General features: G+C 39.6%; 1 protein-coding gene and 1 long non-coding RNA gene across 2 annotated transcripts; one reads left to right on the plus strand and one right to left on the minus strand.

Annotated features, from left to right (window-relative positions):
• Window positions 1-3,393: 3,393 nt before the first annotated feature.
• Window positions 3,394-10,655, minus strand: g3bp1 (GTPase activating protein (SH3 domain) binding protein 1). Its single transcript, XM_017690044.2, has 12 exons — window positions 10,500-10,655; window positions 9,317-9,433; window positions 9,084-9,165; window positions 6,702-6,875; window positions 6,328-6,418; window positions 6,152-6,245; window positions 5,851-6,061; window positions 5,507-5,608; window positions 5,186-5,303; window positions 4,394-4,519; window positions 4,175-4,284; window positions 3,394-4,084 (listed from the first exon to the last, which is right to left on the minus strand). Exons 2-12 carry the CDS (start codon window positions 9,409-9,411, stop codon window positions 3,869-3,871), a joined length of 1,419 nt encoding a protein of 472 aa, XP_017545533.1. The 5' UTR covers window positions 9,412-9,433; window positions 10,500-10,655; the 3' UTR covers window positions 3,394-3,868.
• Window positions 9,613-14,031, plus strand: LOC119263801. The gene is made up of 3 exons (XR_005130532.1): window positions 9,613-9,737; window positions 12,890-12,964; window positions 13,207-14,031. It is a non-coding gene; the product is annotated as an uncharacterized LOC119263801 (long non-coding RNA).
• The last annotated feature ends 2,120 nt before the right edge of the window (window positions 14,032-16,151 follow it).

The following is a 16,151-nucleotide window of genomic DNA, read 5'->3' on the forward strand; positions in this document are numbered from 1 at the left end:
GGAGCCTGGTCAGACTTTCCTATAAGTACTTCGATAAGGTTGGCTTTATGGTGTGAAGCCTTAATGCAAGTTGCCATCACTCTACCAAATTCCTTATAGCAAAGTCTGTTCACTGGATGGCCGTCTCAGCAACGTGGCCTGGGAGTTATTTCCAGTCATACAGGACAAGGCCCCTATGTATTTCAGTGGGAAGAGACCACAACTGAAAATAAAATCAGCATTTTGAATTTTATATACATATTAGAAATCAGAAAAATCAGACAAAAATAGCATATAGTTTGTGCGCATACTGAACATGCTCCACAATGAAGACACCAAGTTAAGCTAACTTAAGTTAACTAGTTATCCAACTGGTATTATTTCTGTAACATTATTTATTGTTATTTAAATTATTTTTAGCATGGATGGATGGATGGATGGATGGACTTTCTCAACCTCAGGAAACAAAAACAGTGCTATCTTCCAGAGGATTGGCAGAGCATGTCTTTAAACTGAGCATCCCTCAGCAACACCTTCTCACATGCCTAACATTTTGGATTGTTCTCATTGCAGGTTTATTCTGAGGAGTTGTGTCAGATGCTGTGCCTGAAATGGTAGCCTAATCATTATTTCATACATTTGATAGTCTGAAGCATTGTACAGCACTCTATTACAAGGAATAGAGCTCGTGATGGTAGTGATTTTCACATTATGGTAGTGTTATGATCACATTATACAGGTTTGCTCATTATTGTGCAAAAGCATATTCTGTTGCATAAACATTATAAATATCCTGCCAGAAGTCCAAATTAAGTGCTGACTTTGACTGAATTATGAGTATCCCCTGTCCTCTAGAGTGCATCAGTTGCACAGTGCTTGTTGTGATGCACTATGGGATTGTTTAAGCGCGCTGGATCTTTTGCACTATAGTTGCATTCCATTTCACAGGGTCCCTAAGCAGTTCCGTTATATTCCCTGCACACTTGAGCACGGGATGCTGGTTAAGGGAACTGCAGCTGATAAATACGTTCATTTGCAACGTCTTGCAGTGTCATAATTACACACACATCTTCAAGAGATGTGCAATGACTGATGGGTAAACCTTCCTGCAGCTTCCTGTGAAGTGATAAATGGTTGTTCACTACTCTTTGTGCAGTTGTATGTTCTCTTACCACGGCACTTTTCTACTGTCTATGGTTTGGAAACACCCTTAAAATGTCTGAAAATCTTGTACAGTACACTTTGCAAGGAACTGCGAGGGTGATTGGAATGCACTTGATGTTTTCGGTCACCACTACAAAATGGAGGTTCCCCAAAAGAGTGCATGAAATAGTGAATAGGGTAGTCACAATTTTACAAAGGTGAAATATAAGGTTTGAGACAGAAGCTCCTGAAATGAGTGAAATTGTAAACCAGTACTGTGTTGAAGGCTCTGCAGGCCCAGGGTTTTTGTGCTTTTCAAGCTGGGGGGCCTGAGTCTGTTTGGTGGGTCGCTGCTGGCTATATGAGGACATCTTGAGCTCATGTTGGTCACAGGGGTCTGGGCCTCTGCTGGAATACCAATGCTGGAACCACCTGCTGGCTCACCCTCCCCCACCATATCATCTACCCATAGCAGCCTATCAAGCACACAGCCCCTCACTCCTAATCCAGTTTTTCAGGTGATACATTTGGCCAGCTTCATAATTTTTAAGTAATATAATGCAAGCCAGGATTTCTCATTAGTGCTGGTTGTCAAACGGTGCCGTAAATAAGCCTTCGCCCTCATACAATGTTTGCCCAATTTGCAGAATTATTGCACTTTTTGTGGATTTAAGTTATTTAGTACAGGAGTTCTGAGAGAAGAGGTTATGGTCATTTACCCCCCACATTCTACTGCCCAAATGGTTGCTGTAATAGTACATCTCATTTGAGAGCCAACAATACTAGGTTTGGATGTCAGTCTTGGTTGATATAGAACTTTTACATTATGTGAAAGTTTGTTAAATCTTAAACACTTCCACATCTCATTTACAGGAAATGGTCTCTATTGATCCTTTCACACAGTGTGTGTGTGTGTGTGTGTGTGTGTGTGTGTGTGTGTGTACACACACACATATATATGTATATAAGCTTACATATAGTGTGTGTATGATGAATTGTGCTCAAAGTGACTGGGGACATGAACTGTATAACAAAGCTAAAACAAAAAAGGGTGAATCTGATTTCACACTGACTAATGTGGTATATTTCTATCCTTCACAAAGAATCTTCACTGTGAACATTCTGACAAAATAGCAAGTTTCCTTCCCCACAACAGACTTCAGATAAAACAAGGCCTCCCTCACGTAACACCATCAGAAAAATACCAGTCAGCTCCTTGCCTTGTTATAAAAGAATAAAACAAAGGTCTATCTCAAGGCCGGCAGAAGAAAAGAAAAAAATCAAACACCTGGATGATGGATGACCATGAAGTGTGCTGGAAAGAAATTCCATGAACAGATGAATTAAAGAATGGAACTTCTTGAGTGACAGGAAAACTAAACTGAACTTCTTTATACTTGAGCATGGTGTTGGGAGCATCAGGATGGGGGCACTTTGCTGTACTCCAAACACAGCTGTGCTCATTAATGAAGAATCCTGTGCAAAGTATTTAGCATAGCATTAGGCTTCAATGCAGTTGCAATATACATCAAGACAATGATTTGAAGTTTATGAGGTTGAAAATTAAGCAAAATTGTTTAGAAAAATCTGGTAAAGTTCAGACTGACATCCCAGTGATGCAGCTTGTGCTATAAAACTGCACTTCTAACAGCAGCAGGAGTCTGATCGTTAGTTACATGAACCATGGAGGCTGCCCTTATTACGAAAGGGAAACCTTTTAAATATGAAGCAGTAGGTGTCAATGTAATTTGTAAATTAAATAATTTATGTGCTCACTAGGGTTCAATTTATCCAACATGTTTTCACCCTGGATCTGATTATATTCTGTGTTCAAAATCTACAACTGCAGAGAAATCCATTAGGGAGACTCGGGGCTGTGAATCATGAAGTTACCATTGCTAACAAATAAAATAACCTGTTCAAAATTCAAAGTATGTGCAACATGCATTAGGTACTTCTTAATAAAACAAAACCCCCAGCTGTTTCCAGGTTGTGGGGACAGGCTGATTTCACATGTGAATAAAGAGACCTGTTGTGTTACAACTGAGACAGCCAAGACAGCTCTAGCAGTAAGGGGAAGGGGGCAAGGAATAAATGAATACAAACAAATGCCCTGAGGATTTGCAGGCACCTCAAAATTATAATTTTCCTTTAGTCTGAATGCATGCATGTTTTCTATTTCACTGTGATGGACCAATAGCATCTCTGAATCATTAGTGTTTGGAACAAATATGGCAAGCAGTGCACCCTTTAAATACAGACCAGACACAATTGAAAACAGTACATCAAGTTTATTTTTGTTCTCTCATCAGCAGAGTTGTTAAAATATGTCGTCATTCTTGATGAAGTGCAACAGTAGAAGGCAAACAGGATTCTTTACATGCTAGATAGTCACTCGTACACAACCATGATTTGACTTGGCAACAAATCCAAATAAAACCATACTTGCACTTTGACCTGACAGCGGGCGCTAGCAATACACAGGATTGCCCGAGCAGTAAAAACACGTTCCTTTAAGAAACAGGGAGAGAACGCTAAAACCAAAAAACGTTGGGTTTTACCTTTTCCACAATTCAAGTAGTTTGTTTGTCTACAACAAATTCAAGTTCAAACTCAAATACAAGGAGTCCAGATAAAAGGGGAAACGCCACTCCACAGCCCAGGAGTGGCCTGGAAACAGGGATGAGGGAAGCTGTTTGTTACTCAGGGTGACTTGCATCAGCAGTGATTGGACATGAGAGCTGCTTCATTGACGTGGTCCACTAGATCCTGCTCCGCGGCCAGCACCAAAACTGGGCTTCTGAGCCATGCCCCCTCTGGGTGGTGGACCTCTCGGCCCTCCTATCCTGTCTCGAGGTCCTCCGGGGCCCCTGGGGCGGATGTCTCTGCGGTCTCCTTCACGAGCGGAACGGGTCTTCTTTTCCTCCACGTTCAGACGCACGTCACCTCGTAGCTTTATGGGCTACAAGTAAAGATTAAAAAGCATTACTGGTGTGCCTGACTTCGCTAAGAACAGAGGGTCAGTTACATACTGAAATCTGAACAGACATACCCGGTTGCTCAGGATCTTCTGTACTGGTTCAGAATCATCAAAGACCACAAATCCAAAGTTGGGCAGTTTGCCACCACTGTTGATCCTCAACTCCAGTACTGTGCCATACTCTGAAGACAGACAAGCTGCGCTGTTAACACCACTTCAAAGCAAATCTGATTTTACTTTGGCAACATGTAAGTTAAAGTTGCAAGGGATGAAGATATTTAAAAGACTCACGTTCAAAGAACTCCTTAAGCTCAGCCTTGTCCACGTCATGAGGTACATTTCCTACAAAGAGTTGCTGACTGTCGGGATACCTGACCGCCCGCCTCACTTCAGACTCCCCACTCTCACCTTCTCGCACTGCAAACAAGCATGCGCAACAGCAATTTTTGAAATGATGCCATGATCTGCATAATAACCTACTAATTTACAATACAAAAACTTAATTTGGTGGGAAGAGATGTAATTTGTTCAGTAAGGACAGAGGAAGGGTACTGCACAGAGCTGAAAACATGCTGCAGGCAGTTTCACCTCATAACTAGGAAATTTTTAAATTAAGTTGCCTGGGAAAAAAAGCCATTCAAGTGTGGGTCTTTTGTAATTACTTTGATTAAAAAGACAATTACTTCCCCTAAAGGCATCCCTCTACCAAAAGGCAAAAAAAAAAAAAAAAAGATGCAACAGCTCAGTTTTGGGTACTAGCTACAGTATGCCACATGTACACTTTAATATAGAGAAAGAAACCTGGGGGAAACCAATAGTATCTCTTGTGCTGCCACAAGGGATATGCAAAGCATGTATCCACATGGTCACATGGAAAACCGTTCTGCTTTGTGTATGTTAAGTGCAACAGTGGTTACCTATACTGGCTGTATAACTGCATGTCTACACTGGGAATTGTTTGCCATATGGACCTCATTCTAACTTCTGATTCTCTTAGCGCACTTCTCATGCAAGTCTAAAAGTAGCTACACTGAAAAGTATTCAGAATTGATCAATACATGGTGTATACACAGTACTGCATACCTCCTGGTCTTGGTGCTCTCTGTGCTGGAGAGGGTCCTGGTCTTTGGTCACGTGGTCTCTGGTCTCTTTGAGGTCTCTGTGCTGTGGTCTGGGTTTCTGTTTTCACTTCCACACGGGGCTGCGGAAACAACACACATTCAGTGCCACATTTTGTACATTTCTCCATAAAGAAGGGAAAAAAAACATTTCCAAAATGAAACAAGTCCATGTATAACTCAAACCTAAAAATGAACAACCCATTTCCCACACAACCTGGCCTCCTTCTCACAAGAGTCGAAGGATGTGAAATTAATGAACAAAAAGCTGTTTATGACAGTATACCTGAGTTGCTGGAGCTTTGACTACATGAGGGGGAATTCCTGAAGGTGGCACCACTCCTCCTTGGGGGAGATTCTTACTGGTGACTAAAGCCCAGGAGAAAGGCTGAGGGACAGAATAAGAAAACCTCAGGTGTTGTTCTTTTATTATTAAAACAAATTTCCTAGGCAAAAAATATTAATGCCCCTTTTCAGTTATTCTCTGGCATAACCCAGATATTCTAACCTAAATCTACAACTTAAGGGGTCTGAATTTTACCCTGTTGGAACTAGATTTCTGAAAGCTACTTCATAGATTTTAGTTAAGCCCACACTGTGAACCAAATAGTAACAAAAAGGTGGGCATACTCGGTTGTCCTCTGGTGCAGCAGGTGCGGTGTCAGCAGGTGTGGGTGAGGGGGGAGCTCTCTGGGTCTTTTCCACAGGATGGGGTTCTGTCTGAATGACTGGCTCCTGTTTCAGCTCCACTGCAGCTGGCTCAGGTTCCGCTTCCGCCTCTGGCTCGGCCTGGGGCTCTGGGGTCACAACCACCTCCTCCTGGGGGACCTCCGGGTCTGGGCTGAAATAGTGCACACATTCGAATGTTATATCTGCCAGACTTTGAGATTTAATGTTTGTCAAATGGAGAGAAAAGAGAACAAGGTAGTACCAAGGTGTCTGTTCGTAGAATGCAGCAGCCTCTTCTTGTGGTACTTCAGGAGAGTTTACTCTCTCCTCCAGCTCCTCCACTTCCTCCTCAGACTCTGCAAAGGAAAAAGATGTATGATGCCATCTGCTATGCAATGGGGCTGCCTACACTAAGTCCCTATCATTTTAGTGACTCACCCTCAGGAGGTTCAGAGTCCGAGTCTCCAAAGACCTCATCTTGATAGCGGAAAATGTCATTGTGTACGTAAAACTTGTTTGCAACAGTGCCCTGAAATAGATGACATTAGAAATAACAGTATGAGGAGCACGTCAGATCACTAGCATATTACAAATTCAGAACAAAAATGGACTCAAATTAGCACTTTAATAAGTGAGCAACTTGTTTTGACACTAATGGCTGCACCTACAAATACATTTATACTTTATAAAAGCACTAACAACAAAATTCAGTTTAATAATATTACCAATCTGTTTTCAAAGTCCAATAGCACCATGTTTTTATAAAGATCAATGTGAAAGCAAAAAAAAAAAAACATGTACGCATCATATACCTCAGGGGCCAACACAAACGTCTGCATGAATTTCCTCATGGGTTGCATGTTGTTGGACAGCTCTCCCATCACCTGCACCACAACCCCCTCATTCAGAGTTGCATGGGCATCAACATGCCTGATTTTAGTGTGGCAGTCGTGGAAGCTCAGCGCCATCACCTTCTTATGAATTTCCTGTACATGGAACAAAAAATGTGTCCAACAACCTTCTGAAAATGTTTACTACCATAGCATACGAGTGCAGAGGGGTGACACGCTTGACAGAATTCATAATACAACCTGATATAACAAAAATAAGGAAGATGTGGCTTGGGTTAATGTTGTTTATTAAATCATTCAACCTTTTAAAGTGTAAGGATGGGCAATATGACATACTTCTCATGAAAAAGGAAGCAATTCTTGGTCTCACCGGAACTTACAGAACACTGTTTCATTACAAAGTTAGCCCAATTAGTCCTGTTTAAATTTAAAACATTAAAATCACCTTATTTGTAGTAGTACTTTTTAAAATGTGGCACAATAGGTTCCATTTTATGTTCTAACTTATTAAATTTCAGATAAACTAAATGCTGGATGCATTTTGTGCCATGCAAAACATGTTGAAATAATTGGCAATATTTTTGCTATATCACCCCTTAAAAATGCTTACTGTGAGCTTGCTTGTTTACATTTATTTAGATTTCATACACCGTGTGCACAATTATTAGGCAAGTGAGTATTTTGACCATATTATCATTTTTAGGCATATTTTCTAACTCCAAGCTGGATAAACTTGAATGCTTAATGGATTTAAGCATAGCAGGTGATGTGTATCTGTGTAATGAGGGAGGGTGTGGCCTAAGGAGGTCAACACCCTATATCAAGGCGTGCATAATTATTAAGCAGCTTTTTCTTTAGGCAAAATGGGCCAAAAAAAAGATTGAACTGACTCTGAAAAGTTAAAAATTACCAAAAGTCTCTCAGATGGATGCAGAACTCTTGAAATTGCTAAGATATTGGGGCGAGATCACAGAACCATCAAACGTTTTGTTGCAAATAGTCAACAGGGTCGCAAGAAACGTGCTGAGAAAAATTAACTGCCAAGGATTTGAGAAGAATCAAGCATGAAGCTACCAGGAACCCTTTATCTTCCAGTTCTGTCATATTCCAGAACTACAACCTAGCTGGAGTATCAAGAAGTACAAGATGTTCAGTGCTCAGAGACATGGCCAAGGTAAGGAAGGCTGAAACCCGACCACCACTGAGCAAGACACATAAGCTGAAGTCTCTAGACTGGTCCAAGAAGAGTCTGAAGACAGATTTTTCAAAGGTTTTATGGACTGATGAAATGAGAGTGACTCTTGACGGACCAGATGGATGGGCCCATGGCTGGATCAGTAACGGGACAGAGCTCCACTTCAAGTCAGACGCCAGTAAGGTGGAGGTGGGGTACTGGTATGGGCTGGTATTATTAAAGATGAGCTGGTTGGACCTTTTCGGGTTGAAGACGGGCTCAAAATCAACTCCCAAGCCTACTGCCAGTTTTTAGAAGACACTTTCTTTAAGCAGTGGTCCAGGAAGAATCTGCATCTTTCAAAAAGACAATGATTTTTATGCAGGACAATGCTCCATCACATGCATCCAAGTACTGCTCTGCATGGCTCGCCAGTAAAGGCATTAAAGATGAAAAACTTGACACGGTCCCCTTCCTCACCTGACCTGAACCCAATTGAGAACTTGTGGGCAATTATTAAATAGGAGATTTACAGTGAAGTAAAACAGTACACCTCTCTGAACAGGATCTGGGAGGCTGTGGTTGCTGCTGCACAAAAAGTCGATTGTCAACAGATCAAGAAACTGACTCCATGAATGGAAGGCTTATCACTGTTATTGAAAAGAAGTGGGGCAGTATTGGTCACTATTTTTTTTTTTTAATTTCTCAGAAATGTTCATTGGAAAGCTTTGAGTTGTTTGTTTATAACAACACTTGAACAGATGAAAATAAAAAGTGAGATGGATAATGTGTGTTTTTCATTTAGCTGCGTAATAATTCTGCACCATTATAGTTGCCCAATAAATGTGCACGTATAGATATTCTCCTAAGAAAGCCAAAACTTCACTTTTACTTTCTTAAACATTCATGTTTGAGGTTTATTAACACTTTGGATTAACCAAGAGCACTGTAGTTGGTAATTAATAAAAATAATCCTCAAAAACAGGACTTGCCTAATAATTGTGCACACGGTGTATAAAGCAGTTAAAATGAGTACTTTAAGTCTAATGACTTGTTTAATGCCCATGTGTACTGAATTGAGAAACGTGCACTGTATACAATGTAAAATGCTGTACTGTTACACTCCAAGACCAGCATGCATCATGAATTACGAGTCCTACTTTACATACCGACTGTCCATAGACTGCCTCTGCTGGCTTGCCATTGTTGTCCAGACCTCCATGCACATAAGATGAGTTCTTGCCGTAAAACCTATGAATTCAGAAATCACATGAGCATTTAAGACTTACAAAACAAAAAATTAGCCTGACACACACCCACCAACTATACTCATTATTAATTCATGCTTATGAAGAAATCGTTTTTATTTAAAATTACATTAATATTATTCATTACATTTTACCTGTGTAGGTAGTCAGGAGCCTGGTTCAGAAGGGTGTAATACTGTCGGACAAACTCTCGCCCGACAAGCTGGGCACTTGGCTTCTCCATCACCATTTCTTTGGTCAGCTGGTTTCAACTGAGAGAAGACCACGAGTAAAACAAACATCAGGCAAAAACCAAGGCAATCTGCTACATTACCTGTGTAATCAAACCCTCAGTTAAGCCCATCAAGATGGAGGAGCGCGAACTGCCCTTCGCTTAGGTAACCGATGGTCGCTAATCGTTTCTATCAGTAAATCTCGTTTCCAATAGCAGCGCACGGCACACCCTTTCAGTACTCCAATTGCACGCCGGCAATAACGTGAGACGCTGCTAGCCGTCTCGCTAACCAGGCCCGTGTGATTAAGCCATGCTCAATGATGCCTCGTTGCCAGCTTGAGGTACGCTTTGTTATAGGTGTGTTAACCGAGACGATCAATCTATCAAATAATCGTTATAGCGGTTTTATAAGGCAGTAAATACAGTCGCCGAATGTGATTCCCGTAATATTTCGGGTTATGTCGAAAATAAGCACGTGTTCTCCATTATTTCAGATTAGCAGAGCAAGCTATCAGGAACAAGTCGCATCGAAGTAAGGTCTGCATGGGAGACCTTAAGACAGACATAATTAGAATACAATAACTAAAAGACTACAGTAACATGTTCATACACCCAAAACCGCAAAACGTACATCGAAATTAGGTCGAATCCTAGCGTTTTTGTCTAACGTTACTCGTATGCTACGGCTAACCGGACAGCGCTCTAACGTTAGCGGATAAGCGGACGAGGCTCTGACTGAACTACAATGGCTTTAGCCTAGCACGCTAACGCGTTCAGCCTCTTCCTGAGCACACCCACGGACATTTCGTGCGGCGTAGTTCGCTCAGCTATATACATTAGTAATGAAACTTATTTTGGGATAGAAGTAACCGAAATTAAACCAACCGACACATCTAAAGGTGAGATCCGCCGTACGAATGGGGCGGTAATGCTAATTAACTAGCTAGCGGCGCAAACCGAAGCTGCTAAGCTAAATAGCAAGGGCTAACAAGCTAGCTAGTTAGCTAGTTATCGAACACGCGTCGCTAAATATGTAGGTTATCTTTTTAGAAATGAAGAAAAATGTTTGTATTTTATTCTCAATTCACTTTGAGGCATCTTACCAGGAGGGAAGATGTCGTAGGTTCCGTGAAGAAATTTCTAGCGAGTTTATGTAATCGCCTCCTGCGCCGGGTACAGTGAGAATGGCAGCGCGTGCTTAGCCGGTTTCAAATTCGCCCTAACTGCGGCTCCGGCGGAGCTACACGCGATTAATGGAGGCCAATAGACTTGCGGAAAGGAATCGATCCAACCAATCAGCGATCGAGCGGTCAGAATGCACCCCCAAGCTCACCCAATCAAATGTGACACAGCTCAGCCTGTGATGTAGGAGTACAGTCAGATTTAATTGGGTAATCGTGCAGAGGTTTGGTCCATTATGGCCGATTGGTTGGGTCAGTGGTATTGTGAAGCAGTTACACCATACTGTGATCTGAGAGGATTACTGTACAATACTGTGATCAAAACGAGATTAAATATGACAGCTGAAAACTGCAGTCAAAAACATTTGCACTCTGGTTGATACCGCAGTCAAAAAGCAATGTTAGGCTATGTAATGCTGCAATCCAAAAGCAGCATTAACAAGCAAGCTTAGGTCATTATCAGACTTCTATAAGCTTAATACCAATGTTATTATTAAACTTTCTTATATTTTGTTTTACTGCAGTAGTAATACCCATATAATTATACTGTTAACTGGTTTATATATAATACTTTTAGGCTTATTTGCCTATGCAGAGCCCCATTTACCTGGACAGTAAAAACACATCAACAAAAACACATCAGCTTCAACTTAGCTTGTTTCTAAGCCTTATGTCACAACAGCTGTTCAGAATCGCTTTGAATTCGAACCAACTATGGGAAACTGTGAACAAAAGTCACACTGTTTAAAAAAATTGATGGTTAATATAGTATATAAAATGTGTGCCTATTAGAAAATTACCTTCAATGGGTTACAAATAGCAATGTAATCTGTTTATTTACTCACTAATTTTATAACAAATATGTTGGTGCTGTAAAAGCATGCCACTCCACCCAGTGACATGACCTAAGTGTTTGTTAGGCCAATAATTATATGTCATGTTTACCTGTCTGTCATGCCAGTGGCCAAATAAGAAGCTTAAAGAGATCGCCAAGAACCTTTGCTGTGTGTCGTACATAATTTGATAAAATCATTGGTTTTCGAACCCGGTCCTTGTGACCCTCCAGACAGTTCCCATTTTTGCTTTAACCCAACTCACAGCACACAGGGATCAAGGAATAATGGAAAGGTCTAGTGGTTCCTGAGGACTGATTTGAGAACCACTGAAATGACATAATTTTGATAATTTAAGATTTTATTGTTGTTAGAATTATGTCAGTATCTATATGAAGGGCTCAATAAAGGTTATAGGGGCCACTGTACATCCTATGATGCTATCACCATGGCAACATTTACATGGTTGCATGCCATCATTGGCCACATACACTGATTACACCAATTCTGCTATGAGGCACAGAGCACTGTTTGAAAACGGCAACATGTAAACACAGCATTAGCTGTGTAATACCATAATCTAAAAGCAAGATTAGATTATATGATACTATGATGTTAAAGCAAGATGCATGGATGTCTTATCTTATTTTAGGAAAAACGAATGTGACTGGATTTGCTTTGTTACTGTGTTGCTTTAATGTTTAAAGATTGGATAAAACTTCAAAAGAACAGCTTTGATAAGACATTCTTTCATGTCTATCTCTTCCTAAAACCTGTTACTTTCGAATATAATGGCTGTAGTTTTGAATTTGCACAACATAGTTATGTATTTCAAATGTTTATTTGCAGAATTCAGCAACTGCACAATGTCTTCTATTTCAAGTGAGTTTAGAGTGGGCAGCTTTTGAGTTCCTTTCTAAGTACAGAGAAACATATAGAAATGAAGAGATTTTGGTAATCTTTCATATAATACAGATGCAGTGGATGGAGATTAGGTTGAAAAACACTGGGGTAACCCTTTAAGTTCCTCATTAACATGCATAGGCCTAAGTCATGGGTGCTTAATCCAAGGTCTGGAGATATACCACCCTGATGAACTCAGAGCCAGCACACCTGACTCTAACATTCAGGTGTCTCTGAAGGCTTTCATTACCTGCATCAGGTATGCTACATTAGAGTAGGAGCTAACCTCTACAGGGTGGTAGAGCTCCAGGACCAGGATTGGATACCCCTGGCCTTTATTTACCTGTAGACATGGACCTATAAAACGCTGGCTCTCCATATTAGTCCTACAGCACTGCTGCCCTGCATCGTATAGTATTTTCCTTCTAGTATACACAGTTGAACTTTTGTTAATTAGCTGACAATTTGAATGGGGTGGGTTGGGGCTGGATAAATGCTAAAATGTGCAGAACAGGGATACACAGATTTGGGAACCATTATTTTAAATAATTGTAATGAATGTTGATTGTCCACTAGGGGACGCCACTTCCCATTGAGGGGGACATAGGACAGGCCGTTGAAAAGGTCACCATTACATTACCATTAAAGGAGGTCAGTCAGGCAGCATATTTTGGCTCATTACAACATGTTATTGTGAAATGAATAATAACTTAATGCCAGATCAGTATTAGTAACTGCATTAGTTGACTACTAGGCTACTAACCACTTATTAGGCTTACTCCTAACCTAATTGACTCATATTTATTCAATGATATTCTTTTGAAAACTCTTTATACATTGCATAAATGTATGGGTTTGCATGAACTCACATGTTTCTGACTTTCTCCGTACAGGGTTAAACTTGTTATCTGCACTGTCTGGCTCTGGCTCGTGGGAGGATTGGAAATGTGAGGTTTTCTCCTCCTCCCTGTTGTGGAAGGGGTTGGGCCATTCTGGATCTTTGTGCTTGGAGCTCTGCCATTGTTGGAGATTCCTGAACAGAGTGCCTGGCTAGAAGGGTAAAGCTGGTGACTGGGTGAAATCAGCACACTGTAGCAGGGCTTTTCCCATGCCTGCACTAAAGCTCATCACTCTACAGGGACCAGTGGCTCATATTTCCCAGGATATTGAGCAACACACATGTGTTCAGCAAATTAAGCAATGACCTGCCTGCTGTTGGTTTTAGCTCTAGAGGATCCTCTTGTGACAAAAACAACTATAGTAAAGGAACAGGTGTATTTTGCATATATACAGTTGTATGCAAATGTTTTAGATTTTCTAAGTGAAAAGAAGTAAACATCATCTAAAGAGAATACACTATCTGCACACTTTAATGAACAATTACCGTTTATTTAATACATTTAACACACTGGAAAAATAATCAGTGACTTGTGCCCTGATAGCTTGCTCTGCTAATCTGAAATAATGGAGAATACGTCATGAAATATGGCCTGTGCAAAAATTCTGGCATATTTTTTTTGTTTTGTGTTTCATGTTCAGCAGTTAATATCAGCAAGTACAAGCAAATTGTGGACTAAAATGCTGTCCTATATTGTGTATAAATTTCAGGATTAATGGGCCAAAATTACTTGGTTCCATTGACTAACATTAAAAGTAAAGCATGTTTTTCCTTCTTCGAAAAAAAGTTGGGATGCTGTGCAAAATGTAAATAAAAACAAAATGCCATGATTTGCAAATCATTTCAACATTATATTTAATTGAAAAAAGTACAACATCAAATTTTATTTATTTATTTTTTAAATATTTGCCCATTTTGAATTTGATGCCAACAGCACATTCCAAAAAAGTTGGGACTGGGGCAACAAATGACTGGTAAAGTTGTGTAATGCAAAAAAAACACATGGTGATTAATTGGCAACAGATCAGTAACATGATTGGGTATAAAAAGAGCATCACAGAGAAGCTGAGTCTTTCAGAGGTAAAGATGAGGAGGAGTTCACCACTCTATGAAAGACTGCACAATCAAATAGTGCAACAATTGAAGAATAATGTTTCTCAACCTAAAATAGAAAAGAGCTTTTGCTTTTCATCATCTACAATACATAATATCTTTAAAAGATTCAGAGAATCTGTAAAAATCTCTGTATGTAAGGAACAGGGCCAAAACCAGTATTTGTTGGCCATGATCTTTGGGCCTTCAGGTGGCACTGCATTAAAAACAGACATGATTCTGTAGTGGAAATCACTGCATGGGCTCAAAAAGTTCATCACTGCACCCACAAACATTAAAACTCTAAAATGTCAAGAATAAACGATATAAACAGGATCCACAAATGCTGCCACCTTCTCTGGACCAAAGCTCATTTAAGATGGACTGAGGCGAAGTGGAAAAGTGTCCTGTGGTCTGATGAATCAACATTTGAAATTCTTTTTGGAAATCATGGGGATAAAGACAATTAGGGATAAAGACAATTAGGCTTGTATCAGTGCACAGTTCAAAAGCCAGTATTCATGATGGTATAGGGGAGCATTAGTGCACAAGGTATGGAAGACTTGCACATCTGTGAAGGCACCATTAATGCTGAATGATTATATATATATATATATATATATATGTATGTGTGTGTATATATATGTTTTGGCAACACATACTGCCATCCAGACAATGTCTTTTTCAGGGAAGGCCTTGATTATATTATATTCATATATATATATATCATATTACAGCAGCATGACTCCGTATTAAAAGAGTCCAGGTGGTAAACTGGCCTGCCTGCAGTCCAGACATGTCACCCACTGTTAACATTTGGCATGTTATGAAATGAAAATATGACAAAGGAGACCTGAATGATGAGTAGCTGAAAATTTATATCAAACAAGAGCTAGAAAACATTTCACTTTCAAAACTAAAGCAATTGGTCTCCTTAGTTCCCAACTGAGTTCCCTTACATATCAGTACATTCTATTTTTATTTACTTTCTGCACAGCATCCAAACCTTTTGGGAAATTAAGTTGCATATATATATATATATATATATATATATATATATATATATATATATAAATATATAGTGTGTGTGTGTGTGTGTGTGCGTGTGCGTGTGTGTGTGTGTGTGTGTGTAAATTGGGCATGTGTTTTTCAGTTTCAACATTTGATATGTTGTCTTTGTAATATTTTCTATTAAATATTAGGTTTAAATGATCTCAGTGTCCTTGCATTCTGTTTTTATTTACATTTTGCAGTGTCCCAACTTTTTTGGAAGTGGGGTTGCAATATATTAATTTTCAGATTTTTTATATGATTAAGTATAAAATTAGTTACGGCTGGCTGCAGCATTAAACAAGTTGTTACTTAGCAACCAGTTCTCCGTGGAACCTGTGCTTGGGTAGAATGCTTCTTAACCAATCAGGATGTACCGTAGTTATATAAAGAGCTATTATTATATTTAATCCATTGATTGTTACTGTAGTTTATTACAAGTCACTTCCCACGTGTTATAGATTACCATAGAGATAATAAAGTATAATACTAGTATTATAGACTACTATTACTGTTGCTAAGACAGAGATACAGGAATATTATGCCAAGGTGAAAGTATTACAGATTTTTATTGAAGGATTACAATGATATAGAAATGGTTTACTTTCCAATTGTATTTCTATACATCCTTTATATAATCCTATATAATAATATAATATATATCCTTTATATGAGTAGTATTTTGAATTTTGAATGGTTACTATAATTGCAGTTTGTAATACCCAGGCACAGTCACAACAGACTTTAGTTTCTGTCTACTGCGCAAATCTTTAAAAAGCTGTTGTGGCCTTTTCTTTC

The sequence above is a fragment of the Pygocentrus nattereri genome, chromosome 8 (genome assembly GCF_015220715.1).
Source record: "Pygocentrus nattereri isolate fPygNat1 chromosome 8, fPygNat1.pri, whole genome shotgun sequence".
NCBI classification, from domain to species: domain Eukaryota; kingdom Metazoa; phylum Chordata; class Actinopteri; order Characiformes; family Serrasalmidae; genus Pygocentrus; species Pygocentrus nattereri.

What these genes read in the sequence shown, in the direction of transcription:
- g3bp1 (XM_017690044.2), bottom strand. Translation starts at nt 9,411, where the DNA reads ATGGTGATGGAGAAGCCAAGTGCCCAGCTTGTCGGGCGAGAGTTTGTC. An exon ending in TTCTACGAACAGACACCTTG is followed by an intron (nt 6,062 to 6,151) that starts GTACTACCTTGT and finishes GCACTATTTCAG; the next exon opens with CCCAGACCCGGAGGTCCCCC. An exon ending in GAGAGCACCAAGACCAGGAG is followed by an intron (nt 4,520 to 5,185) that starts GTATGCAGTACT and finishes GCTTGTTTGCAG; the next exon opens with TGCGAGAAGGTGAGAGTGGG.